The following is a 24,193-nucleotide window of genomic DNA, read 5'->3' as shown; positions in this document are numbered from 1 at the left end:
TCCAGAGCTGCAGAGTTTCAAAATTCACTTTGACTTAAAGTTAGTCATTAGGGGGAAAAAAACAGCGATCACCATTATCTGTGAACGGAACCAGTGTAAATTTTAAGCCACCAACTCAAAACAGCTCACAACTGACTCGAAATCTAAGTTAGATCTAAGTTAGTATTTGTGCAGAAAATAAGCTCACTGGAAGTGGGAGGGAGGGGAGAGAGCTACGGGACAATGAAAAAAATCTGCAAACACAGCAAATTCAGATGCCCCAGTTCTGAACGTGTATTTTGACATAACCTACAATGTCTGCCATAAGAAGCAAGCTCCTCCACCTCGCACAGAACAAATCATGCATCTCCCACCACTCCTGAGGTGTGAACTGCAGATCTGAATTGCCCCAGTAAAGCTTAAGCTTTGTTGTTATTTATAGTTTGGGCAACACACCCCCAGTTTTCAATCACAGTAGCAAAATGACCCCAACAAGACACAGGTACAGAGAATTTAACTCACCTACAGACTGACTGGCTGGAAAAGTCTATTTGTAGGACATTTGCTTCATTTTGTAATTTTACCTCTGAATTATCTTATTATTGTATCTCTGAGGGTTTAATGGGGCTAGATAAGGGGATGGCTTGTTTGGCTCTCAAAGCAATCAAATGTAATTGAATGGATTAAGCTTATTAGAGTTCCAGCTACAGTGTTTTAAGAAATACTCCTAGCATTAACAGATATTTGAGCTGCCCTGTGCCTTGAAAGGGGGGGTGGGGGGTGTTTCCTGGTGATTTAGGTTGTTTCTTTTGCTTTACAAACTCTGAGATAACAGGGTGGTTTGTTTTGGGGGTTTTTTTAACTGCAATGCCAAAGTTTTCATCATCAGAATTGGGCGACGAATGTCACTTATTTCAGCCAAATCCCCAGAAACATTTACATTGTCTTTCATTAAAAAGAGACCCCAGAGGGGTCCATCATTGCTGAAATCTGCAGCAGCGGCCAAGACTCGTCCTGTGGAACAGTGAGAACATCACACTTACCTTATACATGAGCTGGACCTGGCTAATTTTACACAGAAGAGATGGGAACACTGACCAAGGAGCCACTAGAGTCATGAGGAAAGCACACACCCAGCACTCAACACAGCTTAGATTTTCTGAGGTCCAGTCCTGTGCAAACATGAGGTCAAGCCAGATGCAGCTTGGTCAAGGGAACAGATACCTATGGCACGGTTATTTACTGGCATAAATCCCCAAGAGCTACAGACAGGCAGAAGGTGACCTCTTTATCGGCTCACCATGGTAGATGGTCAGAGAGGCACGCTTCAGGAGCGGGACTTTTGAGCTGATCCCTCCATTTCACAGAAAAATGCTTGTCACACCAAAAGTATCAGAAATACCTGACAACCATGGGCTTGCCTAATTATGGCATTCAAATATTTTGGTGCAGCTGTTAATGAAATTTCATTTTAATTAATAGACACTTCAGCTCCGTTAAGAGGTCACACCAAGGCATTAGGTCAAATGGGACCTTTGGACACTTGAGAAAGTAGCTGTTTGCAGCCAAATGGAGTAGTGCTGCGGCGGTGACGTAGGCTCTTACCCACACAATTTAGGACCAGCGCAAGCATTACGCTGGCAGCCCATCCCAAGACAACCAGCTCTCGGTCTGTTCCTCCACAGCCTCAGCCATGCTCTAGCAATGTGGGTCTGTACCTCCGACCCTTCCAAGAATCTTCACTCTAATATTTCAAGCCGGGTAATTTTCCTAGCCAGGGGTCTCAGGGAATGAGAGCTGTTGAACTGGAATGGCATGTTTCACCCGCCCCCGCCGCACACACGCTCCTCGATGTGATCTGCATATCTAGCTACAGCTTTCCAGACTCAGCAGAGCTAGGCAAAGCCAACATCATGTCCGTGCGGTTACATGCTGCCTGCCTACGGTCTGGTGCAAATGGCAGAGAGACCTGGATTGCCTGTTCAATTCCGTCTGAAGGAGCACAGCTCCTGCACAGGAACCCAAGGTGTCAAGAAATCTGGGCAATACCTGCTTGAACATATTGTTTGAGTTGAAGTTCAAGGCTTCAATTCTCTGTACTCTCCCACTCAAGTTAAACAGCTCCTACTTGAAACATAAGCAAGCCGAAGAAAGCATGCCGGAGGGGGAGGGAGGGAAGAGGCGGGGGGGGGGAGAATCCCTCAACTCTGCAGTTTGCTCCTTAAATCGGTTACCAGCACACACATTTGTTGATCTTCAGGTCATGTTACACAGCTAGTATTTTACTGCAGCATCCACTGCTGCTTCCTCTTGCCACAACTATCTTCCTAAAGCCAATTTTCAACTACAAAAGACTCGTACAGTTAGACATTCTCTTCTCACTATTGCATGCATCCATAATGCACACACGATGAATGTAATGGGTGGAGGTCACCAGCAATCAGATCAACTGAAATTAAGTCTCTTACACTGGAACTTTGTTCTGTACTGATATAAATTTGCAAAGAACTATTAAACAAAATACCTACAATAAACCCACCTGTGAAGAGAAAGCTAATGTCAAGCCACAAAAATGACAACTTAATCACTTTCCTGTGGTTTGTGCTGTTACACCAAAGCCTCCCAGTAGACGTACTTGTGAGCAGTACCGCTTGAGGACTTTGCTTTCAACCCATATTATCAAACAGATAAACACACAAACATCCCATTGCTGTACCTGTAGGAGATGGTGCCCCAGAAGCTGCCTCTTGGTCAGGGTGCAGAGTGGTGGGCTCTGTGTGCCCCTCAACAGGTCCTGAGGACAGTGGTCCAACCTCCAGTTCCTCTTCAATGGATTCCAGTGTTTTTAAGGCTAAAGTCTTTGACTTTTCCTCGTAAGAAAAACTCCCTTGGCCCTCCTCCCCTCCCTGCAAGTCCTGTACTGCAACACACTCCAGGTTCAGCACAGAGTTCTCTTCACTCTTATGGCCCTGGTTTTCTGCCCATTTTTGCGGTTCCTCACACCTCTGGGTTCTGAATGGACTTGAGCCTTCTGCTTGTGCATCAGGGCCCATCAAAGAGTCACTGTCATTTAATTGTTCTGCTGCCTGATCACCCTCTGCTGACAGAGCAGTTTGCAGTAGTATGGCTTCTTCAGCTTTCTTATGCTGACAGGCAGAGACCTCTTGCTCTTCACCATCTGACAACAGTCCATCTGTAGGAGCTTTGACAGAACAGGGACTATGACTAGTCTGATTCTCATTTACAGTCAATATTTGTTCAGTCTCTTTGACTTTCCCTGGGCTGTCCCTTCTTCCCAGCTCAAATTCGTCTACTTCTCCTTCGTTCTGTTCAGGAGGATTTAACAGAGAACGAAAACTTGCATCCTGATCACTACAGCAAGCGCCGACTGCTCCTACATCTGCTGCGTTCCCTGAAGGAGAGCCTCTCTCCACACCAACATCTGAACTCTCAGGCATGATAAGCAAGGTAGTGGCCTGGACTGGAGCAATGCTTTCACTGACACTCTGGCAAGAAACATCAGAACCTTCCTTCGGTGTGCAATGTGGTCCCAGAGGCCCTAGGGCAGACAGAGGAGAGGCAGCCATCTGTGTCACCTCATTTTGACCCTCGTTCAGTGGCTCCCCATGTACTCTCAGTATCACCTCCTCTTTAGCAGGAGTAGCATCTAGAATCGTTTCTGGGCTCTGCTCTGATGTTTCAACACCAGGATTTCCACTAGGACCATCACTTTCTCCTTCCATGTTTCCAGGAGCACCAGGCATTTGTGCTTTGCAGTTTACACTATCTCCAGCACACACGTCGCTGTAGCTGCACAGCGCGTATTGCCAATCGATTGAGTGTTCGCTGCGGGTCTCCGGCTCTGCAGATGAATCTTCTGCACTGCAGGCAGGAGACTCAGCCACAGAAAAGCTATTCCCCATATTTCCAGGACCACCTGATATCAGATGACCTTCTGGAGATGGTTCTCCATGTCCCATCATTTTGTTACTTTCCAACGGAATTACATTTTTGAGAACTTCTGTAGATGAAGTCCTCAGAGTGTCTATTTGACAGTGCTCCTTCTGCATAAGTGCTGACTGAATTAAGTTCTTGGAGTAGGTACTGTCTTGGATGACAATAAACCTGTGCTTACCTTTAGACGCATTCACTCGTGTTCTGGGCTGAGTTAGATAATTTAAAGCTAACGACTGGGTTAAAGAGCCTGTTTGTGGCCCAAACCTGGGCAGCGAAACTTCTGTCAGCTCAACGTACTCCCCTTCAAGGTCACTTTTCAAGTTCTCTTGAGGCACGGGACTTGTACAGACACCATTGACAAGAGCTTCACTTAACTGCGGAGCTGTGCTGCTAATGACCAGGTTGTCTTGATTTGGACTTTGTTCCTGTAGATACTGAGATCCTAGGTCTGGTGAACTGCACTCAGCATGGTCCATGGGGAGGCACAAAATGGAATGTTCCTCTGTTATTTCTGGAGAGATGATACTGTTTTCAATTATTTTTGGCTTATTTATAAATTCAGGTTTAACCACTTTATCCCAGGGGACACGAAATATTTTATCATCAGTGGTTAGTAAACAATTTTCCAGTGCTATACCCATCCGCTCTCCATTGAAAGTATTCAACCATTCCAGAGTAAAAATAGAGGTATAGGAAACTTCTGGAATCACGACTTCCTCTACATTATGCTTGTCTTTTGCCAAACATTTCAATACAATTCGTGGAGACTTCTTCAGATAGGGGACCACCTGCAGGTAGAAGTCACCAGGCTTCAAGATTCGCCAGTCAATGGAAGCCAGCTGGACAACAATCTTCTCATGAATACATAGGGGCCAGCCCTCATGGCGAAACAGCAAGCCACAGTACTGAACCTGTGGAGAAAAGAGAAAGTGTTTTCAGCATCAGGAACAGGTCTCAGCTCAAGCTTTTGGACAAGAGAGATCAATACTTCTCTTTCACAGCTGTAGCAACAGAACAGTTGGATTTAGGGTCTTTGGCTATTAGTGTAGGCCAGTTTTTCCGTACTGAGGTCTCCTCTTTAAAAAAGCAGAAACGAGAAAAGCTACCAATACAAATCACCAGCATCTCAGGAATATGAGCCAGCCAGCCGCCAGAAGTCTCAGCCCTATTTTAAAGCTGGGACAGCACAGACAGGCAGAGGTCTTAAGTCCTAGAACCCCAGCGCAGAGAAATCACAAGTTCTCACCTCCCAGTGCTCAAGCCGGGAGACCCTGTCTCATTAGACCAAGCGGGCTGAGTAAGAAAGCGAAAATTCAGGCCATACAGCATCCCTAACCAAGTACCGTTAGAGAAATGCAGGGATACAGCAGTCTGCTTACAACACATGGACAAAACCTGCTGTCCTCAACTAAGGACCATCCACAGCCTTAACAGAGAAGGTGCCAAATACACATCACTTCCATAACAGCCACAGCGAGCTCTAGGTTGTACCAGGTACACTTGATACCAACCTGCCAGCAGGAGGCTGTAGGTGCAGAAACTTCCTTGCACAGGATGACGCTGATCAGCCTGGCACCACAAAAGGTCTTTTCTCTGGTGAAGCAGTGTTGGGTCTTTAGACTGAGGTCTGCTGCAAGGGAGGTAGTGAAAAGCTTTGCTGATGAGGGAAGGCAGAATGAAAATGCCAAGGTCTGTCTGAGGACTTGTTTTTATTCCCTAATGTGCTCTGCTGGAGAATGCAGCATGTTCCACCTAATTTTGGTTAACGCAATTTAAAGAGCATGGAGCTGAGTAAAAAGCATCGCTCCTCTGGTGCTATCAAGAGCCTACGCAAGACAGGCAGAGATAAGTTATATGGGATGCAGCAGCAAGGGATGGCTGCAACCTGGCAGTGAACGGAGGGAGATACTGCAGAGATGAAGCAGGAGAAAGGAGGCAGCAAACGAGGAAAGCATAGCAGAAGCACAGAGAAAGAAGGCAGCAAGTCCCATCAGCAAGCTGCAAGGAACTACACTTAGCACACCTGGGATCTCCTCGTTCCCAAAACATAGCGGCACCCAGGACAAGTCTCAGACAAATCCCAGTTGAGTAAAAGAAGTTTCATGGCTGAACTGACTTGACTCTATTTACAGCTTTATCACAACTTCAAAAAATAAAATCACTGCTTTGAACTTGATTCTGTTTGGGTAAAGTAAGACTCAAATTGATGGCTTATGTCACAGCTCGGTTTCATGATTAAGTTCGTCTTTCCCTGTCACGACAAGGGTTTAGATAGGATTCATCTGCATTGGATGCAATACTTAAATTGAAAAGCTGTCATCTGGAAGCCCAAAGACTTTAGTATTGGCAGCATTAGACTTCAGACATTTTATCTTGTTTAAAAGATACATGATCTCATGGAACCCTTGACAGAGAAAGCAATTTATAAAAATGCTGTCTGTCTTTCATCTGCAGGCCAGACAGATGAAAGAAAAAAATACTTGAATTCAAACACTTTACCATAGAGCAGAGAAACTACAGAACTGGAAGGAACCTCCTGGTTCCTCACACACCTTGAAACAACAGGTAATGGCATCACGTAATTTCTTTCCTATATTCATCAAGCCCTTCAGCCCAGCCAGATTTCTTATCCTCACTACACCCAACACAAAGTTGCTCAGAGGCTTGAGAGTCCAAATCATCCTTCAGATTCAGTAATACCTCCTCCTCCACCCTGGAGCTTATTCTCTGCATGTGTTCCCATTACTTAAAATTATTAAGCCATGTCACACCACCTTAGCACATCTCCCTTGATCATCTCTTAGGCCTGCCTGAAGCACCTCCCTGGCGATGCCATTTTTTTTTTTTTTTAAATACAACACATTTCTCTGTTTCACTTTTTCATTGTGCAAAGCATTGCAAAAACACTGCGTATCGCAGCACCAACGCTTCCCAACTGTGCTGGAAGCATCTCTTAAAGCTAAGATTACACTTGTCTTCCAGTCATGCCCCTACAGTAACCTGCCAGTTTTTCTTTCCAAACTGACGAACCCCAGTTCACAACAGAAATTCTGCCTAGTACTTTGGGGAGGCCCATGCTTGCCCTCTGAGTCTACAGTTATAAAAACTTAAGTAATAAAGTTTTATAGCTCATCTTGTGTAATACATTTATCACCCCCTTCCTCCTCCAGGTTATTGCTCATGTCTCCCAGACTGGTTTCATCACAAATATCTGTCATATGCATACTCTCACTTTTTATGCCAAGGTCACAGATGAAAAGTAATGTGTGTCTCGTGTCTCACGACTCCTGCCTCCAACTCAGTTTTCACTGCAGTACAAACACCCTCCCTTTCACCAGTTTGTTACCCATCTTGTAATACTTGCATACACCTCCATCCCTTTGACACAGTAATTAATTTTCCATATGACTCCGTAGTAAATCCTTTATGGAAGAGATTAGAAAATGAAACTTTTCTCTCTAGAGACAGCTGGTTTATGAAAAAGGCTAGTCTTACACTACCTACCATAGAGCAAATCACATGAAAAAACATTATCCAGTTTTTAATGGGTCAGTTAATTCAGTCCTTGTTCACTGCATGTTGTTGTACACTCAGCTTGTTCTCTGTTTTTTGTTACTAGCCCTGACTTAACAGATTCAATAAAAATCCCTGTTATCAGACATTGGGCATTACATGGTAACTTCTTCCATATTCCAGGATGGAGACCAGCCAGTCCCCTTTTCTTCAACACGGTCAATTCCATAGCCATCTCAGTCATGGCATTTTATTTCTGTTCACTCGGTGCAACCACCTTACTGTTCTACCTACATGCTGTATTACTACTACACTGAATCTTACTTTAGTTTTCCTTTGTTTGAAGGATCATATTAATACTACCTTTACATTCTAACCTTGAATCAGAGCAGCTCACCTCCCTTTCTTTTCTCTCTTAAGTTAAAAAGCCCTCTAACTTAACACAGTTGCTTGTAGTCCCCCTCAAAGTCATGGGAAGCTAAGCTGTGCAGTCTTATCTTCTCATGATTTCTCATCTCGAAAATACAGATGCCTCTACCAGCTAGTTTCTTTCTTACACAGCATGGTTAAACTCAGCAAACCAAGACCTCCTTTTGCAGCACACAGTTTGCAGAAGTTGTTACCGGCTTCAGCAAGTCCCAGGCTGTACGTACATCTTGGACTTTTCCATCAAGCTCAAGACCAACACAGCACCTCAGTCAATACAGCTTCTATCCCCTACAGAAGTGCACAAGCCAAGTATTTTGTACATAAGGTTTTAAAGAAAAACAATCTGCAGTTTTCCAGAAAAGACTATACAGTTGCACCCTACACCACATTAACCCCTCTTCTGCCATTAGAGTTATCTCCTAGTAGGTATATAAAGGCCTAGTAGGTACCAAGGGCCTTTCAGGGGAAGAAGAGGCAGACAAAAAAAGATCAGTTCTCAAACTATTATAAATAGTTTGCACAGCTGAAAATGAGACACACAATCAGCAGTAGCATATAAACATAAAGCTGAATTCCATCTGCACCTACCTGACAGGGTTTCTGTTAAAACCTGCACACAGAGTTACCTATTTGGGGGCCCTTCATACATTAAGAAATCCAGAACCCAATCTCACCGCTTAGATGACCTGTCTGCCTGCTGACCGACAAGTGGAAGAAAACTCAGGAATAAAAATCACCAAACCCAAAATGCAAAATGCATTGAAGGTCCTAAAAACCCTACAAAGCCACAGTGTGAACTGCAGCAAGAGCTAAAGTAACACCCAGGGAGGAATGCAAGGCCTTCAATAGCCTAAACATCTCAGAGTTTTTGAACTTTCTAAGTGGAGCATCCTCCTACTGCTCCTGCTCCAAAAAGCACCTTCAAAGGGAACATTACGTGAAGAGGCTTATTTCAGTCGTTTTTAACATTTCACTTTGAGGCTCCAGTATTTGCTCTTCTCGTGTCCAATCGCTACTGAGCCAAACCAGGCTTGTCAGAGGAGTGCCAGGAACAGCCTCTACGCCCAGCGGTTGCAGCCAGGAATAAAGCTGCCTCTGAGGAAAGTGCTAGGCACCAGTGACAAAGATGGCACAAAGGTGGTAGCTCCTACAGACACGGGGATGGCTAGGCTGGAACAGACCAGCAGTCCATTTAGCTCAGGACATCATCTGAAGGCCAGGGGCAAAACCTGGTCTCTTACTCTGTGGTAAGCAGAGACCCTTTGGCACATCCCTCCACACGCCCTTCTCCAGCCTCTGAGGATCACATACAGGCTATTGATCTTAATATGCCCAGCTGAAGCCCATGAACTTGTCTAATACTTCATGAAGCCACTTACACTTTTGTCACTGCAGAGGCTGACAAAAGTTCTAGCTCTCAAGATTTTTTACAGTAGTCATTCAGACAGGAGTTACTTCTCTCTTTGTTTAGGAAAAGCACACATGGACTACAAACTAAGGAGGAAACATTGCTTTTGTTTAGACTCTCGAAAAGGCAGACAAAACTTTTAAAGAACAAGAAACAAGAAATAGTCCTGTGATTCCACACAGTGAAGACAAAAGGAGGGGCACACAGTGGAGGTTTGGGGAGAGGAGTCCACAAGTGAAAGAAGTAACTTTCAGCAATAAAAACTCAAACAAGCAGACTTCTAATTAAAATATGGAATAGCCTGGGCCCACCTCTAAACACAGTACAAGGTACCTAGAGCTCCCCTTGATATCCTTGTATTGCCACTCTGGAAGTACAGAGCCACAAGTCAAGGCCAGAAAGGGTCACAAGCAAGGAGGAAAGGCTCAGGGTGTCCAGCTGTGCTCCAAGAGGCCTGTGCCTGCACTCTGCCTCTCGCTGCCCACTCTCCCAGCCATTTCAGACCTCAGCAAAAGCTCCCCCCCCATACCTAATGGGGGCAGCCCTCACTGAAGGCGGCTGCCCCACCAGCCCCACTACCTTGTGGCTACTGGGCAGGCCAGGGAGTGCCAAGCAGGCCCCAAGCCCTCCCCATACCTAGGCCTGTGACAGGAGGGTGGCTCCAAGCACAGCTCCTGCCCCACCTTTGCGGTGCCGCATGTGTAGGACAGCCCCACCACGCTGGTCTCCCCCTCCAACAGGAGGCCTCAGCCACCACCCTTGCCTCCATGTCTCCTGGGCCCATGCTCCAGGCCAGCCTCCGAGGGCCACCAGCACTCTGAGCTCCTCCAGGCCCACCACCCTCACTTGTCCTGCCTCAGGGACCCCCAGGGCCCACCACCCTCCCACCTCAGGGCCCACCACCCTCCCACCTCAGGGCCGCCTGCTCTGACAGCCTCCAGCTCAGCCAATGCCACCATGCCCATCAAGGCAGCCCTATGCTCCTATTGGCTGCTGCAGCCTCAGCTGTCCTCCCATTGGCTGCTGGGCAGCACAAGGCCCTCCCTGCCACCACACCCCTGTCCCCCCCACACGCGAGGGCAGCCATGGCCTGTGGTGGGTGCGTGGCCCCACCAGCCCCTGCCCGGCCACCCAGGGAGGGCCAGCCCCGCAGACCCCCTCGCGCAAGCACCCTTCCTCTGGGTCACCCCATCACCCAGCTCCCCGTGAGGGGCAGAGGGCCGCATCGAGCTCCGCTCGCAAGCCAGGCTGCTTCCTTCCCTCCCCGCCACCACCTCACCTTGCCCAGGGCACGGCCGAGCACTCGGAAGCTGCCGAGATGTCAGGGAGCGGGGAAATTGCTACCTTGCCTCCTTCAGCAAGGGAGGCGGTTTGGGGAAGGGCCATGAAACGTCTTGCAATAATTACCGGTTCGTACAAACGAAAAGCCTTTTGTTTCTTTAAAGGGGAAAAAACACTTTGTGCACCATCAACTTAGAAACTGCAGCTGGACAGACCGATAGAATAATTCCTATTCAAGCGTTCAGGGTGAGAGAGCGCAGCTCCCCCAAAACCCTCATGCACAACCTGGGATCTTCCTGGGCTCACAAAACACGCGGCTGGCGACAACGTGGCGGGACAAACACTGCACCAACACACTTGCAAGGCGACCAGCGCCCAAGGGTTGTTATGTGGATCCGTGGATTGTGATGGGTGTTTCGCCCCCAGCATTTCACCTCCTTGAGACAAATGAGTAACTGAGTATTTCGGCTTCTATTTAATATTTTTCCTCCTTCCAGACATTCCTTGCCCTCCACCGCGAGGACTTCTGTTGAAAGCCTGGCCACACGTTCTAGCCTAGAAAGGCTAGAACAAACCCTAGTTTTAGATTGTTGGGGGTTTTTTTTGTTGGTTTTTTTTTCCCTCCATCTTGCAGACTTTGAGCCAAGTTTGTGATTGAGGCATTTGACTCATCGTTTCTAACATTTCGACTCCCAATAGTCAAGCACGTTAATCTTGGACTCGTTCTGGCAGTAAATGTAACGTGACTCCTCGGGGCTACTGAGCCTTGCGACCATTCCAGCAGCCAAAGGGGAGCTGGAGTTCTGGGAAAAACACTGACTGGCAGCATTTTGCCCCGCACATCCTCCTGCCAGCGGTGGGAGCCCGACAGCTTTGTCCACAGGGCCAGGGAACGGCTGGGGTTAGAAGCCACCCGAGTCAGCCATATCCAAAAAAACGCTTCGCTAAACTTCTTCCTCTGAATCCCTTAAGCCTTCTGTTCAGTGTTCCTAGCTATGGAAGGTGAAGGCACTGCTCCACCTCTGATCTCTGCACAGTTAAGCTTTGATAATTTCTCAACTGTTTCCCAGTTGTCTGTCTGCCCTCCCAACCTAGGCTGCCGTACACACGCAAGCCGTTTTACATATGAGAGTAGAAAGAAAGCTCTCCAAGAAAGCCATCGCAGGCCTTAGAGAGCATGATGTACTCACACAGGCATCCTGCTGAACGCACTGCAGGATGTGCTTGGCTGGAATCAGGAAGTCTATGAGGTAGCGCAGTCCATCCCCACGGTACGTCTTCTCCACCACATCAAAAACTTGGCACAGAACAGTGGCTGCGGTAGCCTCAAACGGAGGGTAGAGCGCTGATAACGTACTCTGAATGCAACCGTCCAGCGACTCCGAGTCCTGCCAAGAGAGAAAGCGTTAGCGGTACCATGGCACGATACACCCCGGTGCCCTGACGAGCCCTACACCCAGGAGCGCAGCCATCTCCAAATGCAGGAGGAGAGAGGATCAAAGGAGCAAAGTGCTGTCCTTCCTAGTTTCTTTTGGCACCGGTGAATTCCAGGTAAAGAAGAAAAAAAAAAAAGCTCTCCCAAAACGCAAGCGGAGCGCTTGGAGCGCACTGTGCACAGCGGCGAGATTTCCCAGCTTTTGCTTACGCAGCAAGTCCTTCTCCTGACTGCGCTGGGTGGGGCTGCTATTAAACCATTACCGCAGCACGTGAGCGCGTGCGAGCGAGCGAGAGTATCATGGGGTGGATGGATCGGCAGGCCCTGTGTTTCAGGGCTGGAGAAGCCGGCCAGCACTTGGGTACGTTAAAGCCCAGTGTTATGCTCCTCAGTGGGCTAAGGGGAGTTGCAGGGGCAACAGTTGGGCTGAAGCTCCTCAACCTGCTGTGCTCTGAAGTCCCTGCACAGGATAAGCTGCCAGAGCTGTTTGGTAGCAGGGAAAGCTGCTCACCAGTGCAATTCCCCATTATTCAAAGCTGTTTGCCTCTCACTCCAGGAGCCAGGAGTTTTCTGCAGCGAGATGCCTCACGAGAGGATCTGCAGCCGGTGTGTGAACAGGGTGGCCTTTGGTGCCTGAGCACACACAACGATATGTAGGATCACAGAACCATAGAACAGTTTGGGTCGCAAGGGACCTTTCAAGGCCATCTAGTCCACACCCCCCCGTGCAGTGAGCAGGGACATCTTCAACTAGAGCAGGTTGCTCAGAGCCCCGTCCAACCTGACCTGGAATGTTTCCAGGGATGGGGCATCTGCCACCCGTTTGCTGCCCGGCAATAAGAGGCAATGGCTTCCCTACTTCATTCGGGAGAGCCTGCCAGCCACAGCCTGCCCATGGCATCAGGACCAATTCCAGTGCTAGAGGCCAAGTTCTGATCTATTACACGGGTGTAAATCAAGACAGCTTGCCAAAAAATAATAATAAAAAAAGTCTGTACACATCTGGAGAGACGCTCAGGACCCCTCCTTTCCTTTCTATTTTAGAGGGGACCCCTCTGGCTAACTTACAGCCAGTGGGAGTGAGCTTTGCTACAAAACCAAATGAAAGTTTACTCAGGTGTCTGGCCAGATCCTCAGCTGATCTAAATCCACCTCCCTTCGCTAGAGACAAGGGAAGCATTTCAGCCGCTGGCCCAGAAGCCTTAGAGCCTCCTGCAGAACAGGAACAGCTGCATGGACATGCCTGAAAACATACCTCAGTCCCACAGCAAGATTGGGAGAGAAGGTTAAACAAAGCAGCGCCACAACAGCTTATGCCGCCACAGGGGAGCGAGTAGGATGAAGGGACCAGGAGGACGCAAACCGTTTCACTTCTTCCACTCCAAGGGAGCACGTGTTCATCGCTCCAGATACCGCTGCTGGCTTGAGAAAACACGAGTCTCCGAGCAAGCCTGAGCAGAGATGATGCTCCTCACACAAGCCTTCCCACCTCTCGCAACTCAACCATCTTTAAATTCCTCCTTTAGAACGTTGGGTGTTTTAAGCACAATATAAACACCCTGCTCTGCTGTAAAGCCTTCTCGTAGGACAGCCTGCGGGATTGTACGGGAGAGATGAGGACACCCAAGCAATGCCTCCACAATCCCTGCCCGTGCCGAGCTGGCAGGACGCAGGTGACGGGCAAACCACACGCTGCCTGTGGCACGGCACTGCTTTGTTATTTCTTCTGTTTCTCCTGGTGTCAGCAACAAGCAAGGCTGAATGGCAGCAGGCTCCTGAAGTGTTTGCAGCTCTTCTGAGAGACCAGCTGCCTCCTGCAATACCCCTCAAGGTCAACGCAACCAGATAAACAGAGGTTAAGGAGCTATTTTTCATATTCTTAACCCAAGGACTCAAAAAGCAGGAGCCCTGTGTGCACACTTCCAAGCATTGAATGCTAGGACCAAGCATTTAACCCCAATCCTAAATGGGAGGAGAAGGCTGTTTTTAAACAAATTTCTTTCCACTCAGAAAAGAACGATATAAAGCCTCAGCTTTTATTCCATTAATTGAAATTAAAAGCCTGGTAGTTCCCAGGCACTTCCTTCTCTGCAGGAACAGGTCTTCAGAGAAAATCTTCCACTAGATATTGTGGAGGTCAAGAGAAAACTGCCAAGAGCTGACAGCCTGCTCTGTGCAGCAGCCTGCAGCTCTCTGCACAGTTCTGGTCAAGACTATCCCCACGCAGCGTTCAGGAAATACAAGAAGAGAAAGCACACTGATAGGAACTGTGGGATGAGTTGTACAGACCCGAGAAGACAGCCTAAATAGGAAACATTCCCTTTACATAGTACCCTGGACCTGCTAAAAAGGGCACGGAGAGGGCTGTAGGGTAGGGAGATGGGTACCAAGACCAAATTGAAGCCTCTCACCATTAGACATCCACCTAATATTGCTAAATATTGACATAATGCTCCGAACATCACACTTCGTTCCTCTCCTGCGCTCTTGTGAAATGACAGCGAGAGGCCAAGCGCAGCCAGCTGAAGGCACGTGCAGCTCCAGTCAATGCCAACCTGTCCTAGAAAGGGTCCGTGCCCTTGGCAGGCAAAGCTGGCCTTCACACAGATGCTCTCCCACCCGGCACCGGCCACCACAGGGAGCCCAGCCAAGTGCTTGGGCACTCTCACAGCAGCATTTGAAAACAATTTCCATCTGACCCTCAGCAGGTTCAAATATACCTCACAACCAGCTTGGGGGTTGTTTCTGTGCTGTCTTCTGCCCCATACCTCTTCCCCTGCTTGAGCAAAATTCTTTCCGATATCAACACCCCCCCTGCAATTGGTTAAGTTTACTATTGCAAACAAAACAAAGAAGTTAAAATATTTGCACATGAGTGAGTGCATTGCTCTAAGGTTCTCACACCATTCCTGCTGCCTTAGCAAAGCCTTCACAAGACAATTATTAACATTGGCACTGAATCAAAAATCCTTTATATGGTTAAAATAAACCTTCCTTTCGTAAAATACAGACTAACCATAGCCTGTAGCCATTGCAGAGTTCAGTGCTAACAGTGCACACCTTAGCTCAGAGGCTTTATCTCTTTCTGGCTGGACTATACCACAGAGCTGTGATGGCTGTGCAGGCTTTGAAGGGACAGAGAAAAGCTTTCCAACCCCTACCATGCAGTAGAAAAAGGAGATGTTTTCACCAGTCTCTCTGTTAATTCCATACAAAAAGCCCCCAGTGTGGGAACAAATTCCTACATTGTGCTGCACGTGATTATAGCACCAGCATCTTTGGGCAGCTGCAGAATGACGATGGACGCAGCCTCCACGTGCTGCGGATGAACGCAGAGGCAACACCACTTTTCAGTGCTCCCACCCACCCAAGGTGGTCTCCCAGGGAAGGGTCCTGCCTGGGCAGAGGGTGAAGCGTGGCAGAGCTTCAGAAGGCACCTTGAAACGCAGAGGGTGAAACATGGTTGAGCTTGGAGTCTGCAACAGCAGCAGATTTGCCTCCAATCGTGGACTCATTAAACCAGCTCACAGTCCTGGGGATGAGGCTGCTTATTTGTACTAATTAGCTTCTCCGATTGCAGAGTGGCCTGAGGAAAGGGCCTCAGCAAGGGCTGTGAGAGGCCACGTGGTCTTTAATGCTGGAGCGCAGACGGCCAGCCTCACACACGTGTGGAGGAGCCGTGGTTTGGAGACATGGGGAGCTCATACAAACCAGCTCAAGACAGCAAGGGGCTGATAAACCTGAGGTCTAGAGCCCATCCGACCTACAAACCGCATCCCTTATCTCAAGCAGGTGATGCAACACCCAGCAGCACAAGGAGAAACCTCTGTGACCCAGGACAGGGGGACAGTGCCTAAAGAGGAGAACACACTAAACCCAGCAAGGAGCCAAGGAGAGGGCATTCAGGCCCTGGCACACTTCCACCTCAGCCCATGACTGCCTGCACAGCCAGCCCACAATGGCCCGCAAGAACTGGCAGAGCCTATCACAGAAGCCTCCTGGAGAAATCATCCCCTGCCAGGGACTGCAAGGCTCGGGCTTCCCTTACTCCAACATTATTGCCACATGCCCCTCACAGGAAGGGTCCTGGACACTCGCTCCTTTTCAGTCACCCAGCACAAAGGCAAACAGGAGCATGTTCCAACCAAGCCAGAGAGCATCTCCCCAAGCAAATCGTGTCTTGGGACACAAATGCTTCTTTGTGGGTAACACAGGAGGACCTATGAACTCCAGCTCACTGTCATTGCTCAGCCACATGCTCACCACACCTCCCAAAAGAGAAACACGCTTTTAAAATAACTCCTCTATAAATCAAGGCGCTAAATAAAGCCCAGGTTAAGGTCATGTCCGGCCATACCGGCTTTCACCGCTCCTCAGCTGGGAGCTGGCTGCTGGTGGCAGGGGCTGGAGCACAGCTCCGTGGGCAGAGCCGCGTGATGGAAACAACCCAATGTGGTCCCACCCGAGAGGGCAGAGGAGCAGGGAGAGCCCAGGAGGGCTTCACAACTGGTGGAAAGCTGGGGTCTGAATGGGGGAAGACCCCCATGGGCAGCATACCCCGCTCTGCCCATATAATGGGAGCCACAGATGCCGTGAAATGAATAGAGGGATAAAGGCTGCTGTGGCAAAGCTCTGCTGCTCAGCCCTAAGACCCATTCCCCACATCACAAACTGCAGCAAGAACCAGGAGTCAGGGAGAGATGAGGTTACGAGCACCTGGGCAAAATCCCCAAGCCAAGACTAACAAGCAGACAGCAGGAAAAGGAGCCCAGCATCAGTTACAACCCTGCTCAGGGAATGTGTCTACCTCTCCTGGTGCAAGCAGCTGCTGCAGGGTGGGAGAGGAACCTATCAAGAGGCATCTGGAGTAACCAGGAGCTTTTTGGGCTCTTCTAGGTGCACCGATTGAATTTTCTGCCTACCTTTGTGGGCACAGAGACAGCTATGTAGCACCTCCTGCCACTGGGAACTCCTGCCATGCTACATTTCTCTCTGACTCAGGACTTAGCTTCTTCCTCTTTGGGACCTGCTGCTCACCGGTTAAGGCTGGATGCTGGAGAGCCTCCTACAGGTTTGGAGAATGAAATTGGCCTGCCTGGATAGCAGAGAGAAGACTCCCAGGGCTGCACACGTTGCACAGCATCAGAATACACACACTGTCTCAGCAAGCGCCTGGGACAGCAACCCAAGTGGCTCGGGACAACACAAGTCGGGGAGGGGAAGGGCTGCAATGCCGCTGGACCCACAAAGCCTCGGCAGAATTTTCTCTGCCACTCACTCAAGCACCTTGCTGAGAAGTCAGTCTCTTGCTCAAGAACTTTGCCTACAAAATGCTGAGGCTTGGTCAAGGAGATCATGAAGAAGAGGCACAGTGTCTGAAGACTCCTAAAAACCATCAGCATGGTGAGGCCAGGCTAACTGTTTGACTAACCCGTGACTTATGGCAGACACCACTCCTTTCTAGCGGGATGTGCTAGCCCATGTAACATGCTGAGGATTCATCTTGCAGCAGGAATTTAGCTAAAGGATCTGCAGCTCTGCTCTGAGAAACCTAGACCCCCATCTCAGCATCCAAAGAATACTACTACATATCCCAACGTGCCCTAGTTAAATCCAGCACTCGCCGTGGCTTGGCAGAGCGCGGAGCATAGCTGGGCGGTGGAGCAGCGCCTGAGAGGCTGCGAGCACAGCGAGCGGTGCCCGTGGTACACCCAGCTCTGAGTCACCAAGTGTCTCGGCTCCCGCTCAGCGGGGAGGTCTTGCCAGGAGCTCCTGCAACTTTGCCCTCCTTCTGCCGGCTGCCCAGAGCCTGGCCACGTCCTGCACGCTCCCACTTTCCGATGGACAGCGTGAAGGCAGGACAGGGCAGACCAGAGTCCGCAAAGGTGAGGGGAGGAGAGACAACCCAACCTTCCCGCACCCCAGAGCTGGAAAGTAGGAAGAAGAGCGAAGCCAGGAAGAGGCAGAGCTCCAAGCAGTGCAGCGCCTGCCCATGGCCCCCAGCCAGCTTTGGGACTGGGCGAAAAAGGAGCACACTGAGGGCGCTGAGCGGGGCCGGGTTAGCTGGTCCCTCCACCAGCGAAGGCTGCCATGCTGCGCCGCTTGGCTGGGGCTGCCCAGCTCTCGGCTGACGTGAGAAACCTCATTTCCAGTAAAAACAGACCTCTGGGCTTTCCACGAAGCCTTTCCACTTTCTGACACAAAAGCGAAAGCCAGGCCGCTTTGCCTTTAAAAACGAGACGTTTCTCCATTCAAAAAGGTCTTTGGCTAAGAACAAGGCTTGTTTTTCTGACAAAATTTGAGATTTCCCACTCCATTTCTGCAGGGAGGAGAACCCTCCCAGCCTCATTTCCTGAGCCGCTCTAATCACAGCGGCAATGAGTTCAAGAGAGAAAAATCTTCCCAGAGCAAGTGCCAGCTCCCCCCCCTCTGCTGCTCGCTCCGAGGCTCAGGGGGAGGCTGGGAGGAGGGCGCCTGCCTTCGGCACCCTGCCTGCCTCTGGACGTTTTCACTAAAATAATGTACTATTAAATGGTGCAACTATAGAGGTAGGCATTCCCACTGCTGTAATTACACCACCTTCCTGTGAGATAACCAGGAATGACTCTACCTGCTCTTTGGGCTATTGTTTCAGGCTTTTCAGGGAGAAAAGCACAGCACCCAGTTCCACTTGGGAAGAAAGTGTTCACAGTCTCTACTCAGACCGGCTTCACTCACGGTCTGTAACTCCTGCATGCCACCATGGCATCCCTTGCGCAGGGCACGGCTGTAGCCCGGCTCGGCTCCCCTGCCGCTGGGACAGGCAGGACGGCTCCGCAGCCTGTGGATAAACCAGCTCCTACAGCCTTGCAGGGAGTGGTGCTCCGCAGACAGAGCTCAGAGAATCATTTCCAGATGCCTCCCTCTGTTCCCCCAGCCTTCTCCGGGTTGATGCGGCTGCAGCAGCCAAAGCAGCTCCTACTGGGCAGTGTGCGGGATTATCATTCCAGGCACCGCAGGAAAACAAGCGCTTGGAAGCGATTAACTCATGATCTCTCATTTAATTAAACAAAGGGAAAAATGATGTATTTGCTTTTCGGCTCCGAGGTCCCACTTCTGTGCATGCTGTCGGTCTGGGCATGCTCAGCCAGGGAAAGGCAGGCCCAAAGCTGAGCGATCACCCCACCAGTCCAGGACTGGTTTGTTTTCACTCAAGAGGGACGTTCTAGATTGCTTTGAAAGTGAAGCGTGACCTCCTGCAAGCCTTGAGCTTTGGAGCTAGTGCAGAGCTACACCAGTGCTGTCCTTCTGCTGGAGCAAAAGGCAGGGAATAGCAGAGAGCAGAAGCAACCGGTACAGGTACATCCCTGGCTCTGTACCACACTTTAGGAGGGCAAATGCAGCCATTGGCAACACGACCAGCACCTGGGTCTGCTCCCCTGCCCGAGAGCCGAGCAGGATGTTTACATGGGTCTGATAGAGCAACACCAGCAGCAAACCTGCTCTTAACATACCCAAAGCCCAATATTCATCCTTGCCAAAGATGTAACCTGGTGCAGTCCTTTGGGGAGGAAAGCCTGTGCGCCTGGAGAAGCAGGGCCTTCACCAGCCCTCTGCTTACACATGCCCCCAAGGGAAGCCAGACGCGCAGCAGCTTGCCCAGCAAGCTCTCTGCTGGTCGCATCGCCTGACACCAAACACGGCTTCTCAAAGAAAACAGCATCACGTGCATTCAGACGCAGCAGTCCGGCACCTCTTCCCTCCCACTAGAGCTCGACATTCACGTTACTCCTCCCTACCCTTTCTTTTAGGTTTTCATCCTGCAGGTTTGCTGGAGCAGGTCCGCACAACACCCAACACATCAGAAAAGCTGCTGACAAGTGCTGAACAAGATTAGAGAGGCCAAACCAGGGATGAAGTGCTGACCCACGATCCAAGGAAGTCCTCTTATAGCCAGAGAGGAGCAGAACTGGGAAATGGAGATAAGCCTTTCCTCGCAGGGACGTGTCCTGCTCCTAACTGAGCTCTCAATGAACTGAGCAGAAGGTAGGTCTCACACAGAGCAAGGAATGAGCACCTGCTCCCAAAAGTCTGTGACTTTCTATTAGCAGTAGATCAGGGATGTGATACAGGTGTTTAAAGCACATCTGAGAGAACAGATCAAAGCCCTGTCCTTCATCTTCCAGCTGAAAGGAGGGCCTGCAAGCATGTGAGAAGAGAGCTCTGTATAAAACACCATCCTACAGCTGGAGACCAGCTTATTTTGGTTTAGTTTAACCAAGGGATTAAGGCCTTAATCTGAAATAACTGTCTAAGAACAGATTTTTTTAAGTTGTAATGGGCATAGATCTAACCATGCAATTAGCAAAGCTGTACTTGGTGCGATGCAAAGCTTTGGGTACTTTTAAAATACCCTTCCCAGCAACAGACTCATGCTGGAATAGTGTAAATGCATGGTGGACGTGGTTTCACTGCCCAGCATTAGCCACATAAGCTTCCCTGAGACCCCCCAGGACAGAGCTGCGCCCCTCTTCGCTCCCACCACCAGACTGGCACGGGCTGCCCTGGCTGGGGCACCAACCTGGCCATGGTCCAGCCAGGGATCTCCACAAAGTGTCATGTTCCTACAACAGGCTCGGCCAAGGCTTGCTAAATCCCGTCAGATACCACAGGCAGAGCCAAGAACTTCCCAGGCCACATCTACACAAGACAAGTCCTGAGACATTACAGCAGGGTCCTTTTCTTTACAGGGCTCTTCTAGGAAATGCACTAAAAATCTTTCTTTCAGCTACCCAAGAGAATTGCTTGAGCTTATTCATCTTATGATTAGTTACAGTATTTGCTCCACTCTCAGCTTCAGACATTGACATCCCTCTGACAAACCAACCTGAGCCATAGCATCTTGTACCCCTTACCATTTGTGCCTAACACCTACCAAATAACAGGGCGCTCTAGGCAGATGAAAGATCTGTTTATACCAGCCAGCTATAAAATACTCTGGGTAAGCCAAACAGGTCAGCTCATTTTAACACCTTTTAGTTAGAGGCATGAGGCCCTAGCCAGCACCTCGTGTTCAGACACCCATCTGTGGGCATCTCACAACAGATGGGCAGCCTCCTGTGCTCAAAGAGAAAATGATAATCCTTCAGCAGGACAGCTGATGAGTGCCAGAAGCGATCTTCACAGGGTCAGCATTTAGATTATTACTTATGGACCAGCTTCGCATGCATTCCGAGCTTGAGGCTGCAGCTGGATCATGTTCAGATCCCACCCCTTCCTCTACAAGGTGCACGAGCTGCTGGACAGACTCCCATGGGGACTGGTGGATTCTCCATCTCTTGCAACCTCCATAATCAAGCGTGGCCACCGCTAAGAAAGGATCATATTTTAGTTAAAAGAGAGCTCCCAGACTCAACGTGGGAGCTAGGTAACACTCTATGCCCCAGTATCCCCTAACAGATAAGCCGTAGTTTCTTTTGGCATTAAACACTCTGTATTACCATGTGCTCATGAAATACAAGTCCTGCTACGTCTACAGGGAACAGAAAACACTCTGAAGCTGAATAGCAATTCCAGGAGGGGCTGGCTGATGGCACGAGAAAACAGTAAGCGCACAAGGACCCTTCCCTGAAGCAGCACATCCCCACACGCCTTTGATACAAGAAAGCGGCTGGCAGCAGCAATGAGACGCCACCTCTGAAGAAGAGGCTGTGAGGAAGGATGAGCCAGAAAGACAGAGCAGGCAGCCCAGAGATGGCCATGGCTATGCCAGCTCAGCCCTGGGCCACCGCAAGAAGCATCAGTCTATGCCCCGCAGGGAGAAGTGCTCCTGGTCAGAGCGACCCGGATTTCCTCCAAGACTCCAAGCTTGCTGGGGAACGGGCACATGCATGCTCAGGCTCTCGTGCCCCTGAGCAGCCAAGCCTGGGGCTTGCAGTTGGATGAAAACATTTCCCCCATATTCAGATACAGCGCTAAATGCATGTCTCCTGGAAAGCTACGTAAATCAGTCATAAATTCAGGACATTGCTTTGACTAAGCTCCTGAGTTAGAAAGGAGTAAACGCAGGCTTTTAAAGCTACTCCCTTTATAGCATTTTTTTCAAACAGAAAACAGTCTCACATGTCCCATTATTTCCATACGTATCAAAGGAGGGTGGAGATTTAACTAGCGATTTCTAAAAGACATCTTTGTGCACAGAAGGGATGTATGCCAAAACGTGGGTGGTTATAAGCCCAAACACAAAGGAGAATACATCCACAGGCATTTTTCCCCTTGATCCATTAACGGGTCTGCATACCAGCCTCCTGAGTGTATGAGAAGGACCTTGTTCAAAAGGTAAATATATTCAGAAAGATGACAACAGACAGCAAATAATCCACATCCTTTAACCACGTTGGAGACTGAGCAGCGCTACATTTTTGTTGGGAGTCACTGGAATTTGACGGGCAGCCTCAGGGAAGGTATCCTCCTGAAGGAACCTGCTCAGGAAGCCTCGCAACTCGGTCTCCTGCCACACCTAACGCAGGCTGCGAAGCTCAAGGTGGACACCTAGCTCAGATCATCAGAACTCCTGCAGCTTTTCTTCCCTGCACCATGCAAAGCACAGCATCGCATCCTACTGGGGGTGACCATAGGGCCCCACAAAGCCTCCCCTCTACCACATCCACTGATATCCAGGAGGAGCACAGGCAAGTTTTTGGCTGGTCCCCATTGCCCTTCAGCTGAGCCATTTGATTCCATTCAAAGCAATGGCTGGTTACACCAGCTGGAGCAAGGGTTCATCCTAGGCACCCCAGACTGATGGCAGGAGAGTAAATTTGAGCAGACAGAAAGACTTTCAGATTCATTCTGTGCTGCTTTGATCTTGAAAGTTTCAACTTGGTGTCCAGCGATGCAAAAAATGGGATACGTATGAAACCAGCCAGGAGCACTTAACCACAAGAAAGGCCCTATTTTTTTTGTTCATTTTTTTAATGAAAGACTAGGCCAACCAACAGAGATGAGGCACTCTGTGCGGCAGAGAGGTATTAGCACGGTCAAACCTTCAGAACCAACAAGGGCACGTCCATTCAACTCTTGGAGTTGCAAGCCAGGTATCACGAGTGGTGTAGAAAACACAGCACAGAGCATCCCACCACCAGAAATGGGCAGCTTACCCTAGCAGGCTGTCCTTGCTATTTATTGCTCCTCACTCAGCAACACGTCCAATCCTGGTGCTACTACTTGGTTTTTCAGACCTTGGCTACATTGAGCTGTGCAGGACAGGAACGGAGAGGGAGTCCCACATGGGTAGAGAACCAGGAATAAGAAGAAAATGTGCTCTGATATTGAGTGCCCACAGGTGGGTTGAGCTTATTGCCCCTGCAGAAGACACCTTCACTGTTTCAACAGAGATTTTGCAGCTCTGTTAAAGGGGCCTGTAGCCCCTCTGTCTGTGACTTCCACCCACACTCAGCACCAATGCTCAGTTTTAGGCTATGCTCACAGTCTATAGGATGGTTCAGTTTTGCACAGCTCAGCTACCGACAGAGTTACGTTTAAGGTGAAGCTAGAAAATTGGGCTCTGGGAGCTGAGGGGCCAGGACTCTGTTCTAGTATTTAGAGGCAGACATGCTGGCTGGCCATCTTTTCCAAGCAGCAGCAGGATGCTTACAAGGCTCTCACGTTGTGATGTCTTCTACTAACTTCTCACCAAGGAGCAGGGTGCAGTGAGCAAGCTGTGCCTTCAGGGCTGACTGCACATGGGTGTAGGCAGCCAGTGGCACAGCCAAGAGGTGGTTATGCCGTGGGATGCCGATTTTCAGAAGGTAAGTGCCAACACTCAAGGCAGGTTCCTCCTTTGACACCTGCAGCATCTCACCATAAGCGCTTGCTGTTTGCATTCCCCACCAGTACTAGAACACATTTGGTGAATGCTGGGCATGTTTGGAGACGCACAGATGCAGCTGGCCTGGCATCTGCATTTAGCCATTACTTTCATTGCTACGATGAACAGCATGTTCACCTGCCCAGCATTTTTGAAAAGAAGCTGGGCATTAAGCACAAGTTGTCATCCTTGTTACCCCAGAGAAGATGCTTTCAAACCACTTTCATGTGCTCAGGATTACATCTCTGGGCCTTGTCTGTGTTCCAACATCTTGCTCATGGCTTTGGCACAGAAATAAAGAAAGAAGATTCCCAATGCTTAAAGCTCTTTGTGATTCCCAGAC

At 49.4% G+C, this 24,193-nt stretch overlaps 1 protein-coding gene across 1 annotated transcript in view; it reads right to left on the bottom strand.

Annotated features, from left to right (window-relative positions):
* PLEKHG4 (pleckstrin homology and RhoGEF domain containing G4) overlaps positions 1-23,839 on the bottom strand; it is a gene marked incomplete at both ends in the record, with an annotated part of 82,887 nt that extends 59,048 nt beyond the window's left edge. The window contains 4 exons of the mRNA XM_082005617.1: positions 2,696-4,847; positions 11,758-11,955; positions 17,923-18,017; positions 23,677-23,839. Of these exons, the coding sequence (XP_081861743.1) occupies positions 2,696-4,847; positions 11,758-11,955; positions 17,923-18,017; positions 23,677-23,839 (2,608 nt within the window). The remainder of the gene's footprint in view (positions 1-2,695; positions 4,848-11,757; positions 11,956-17,922; positions 18,018-23,676) is intronic.
* Between the last annotated feature and the right edge of the window lie 354 nt (positions 23,840-24,193).

Source organism: Phaethon aethereus (genome assembly GCF_964289735.1).
Source record: "Phaethon aethereus genome assembly, chromosome: 13".
In the NCBI taxonomy this organism is placed as follows: domain Eukaryota; kingdom Metazoa; phylum Chordata; class Aves; order Phaethontiformes; family Phaethontidae; genus Phaethon; species Phaethon aethereus.
Note: the sequence above shows the minus strand (reverse complement) of the source record. Positions and strands in the feature narration are given on the sequence as shown.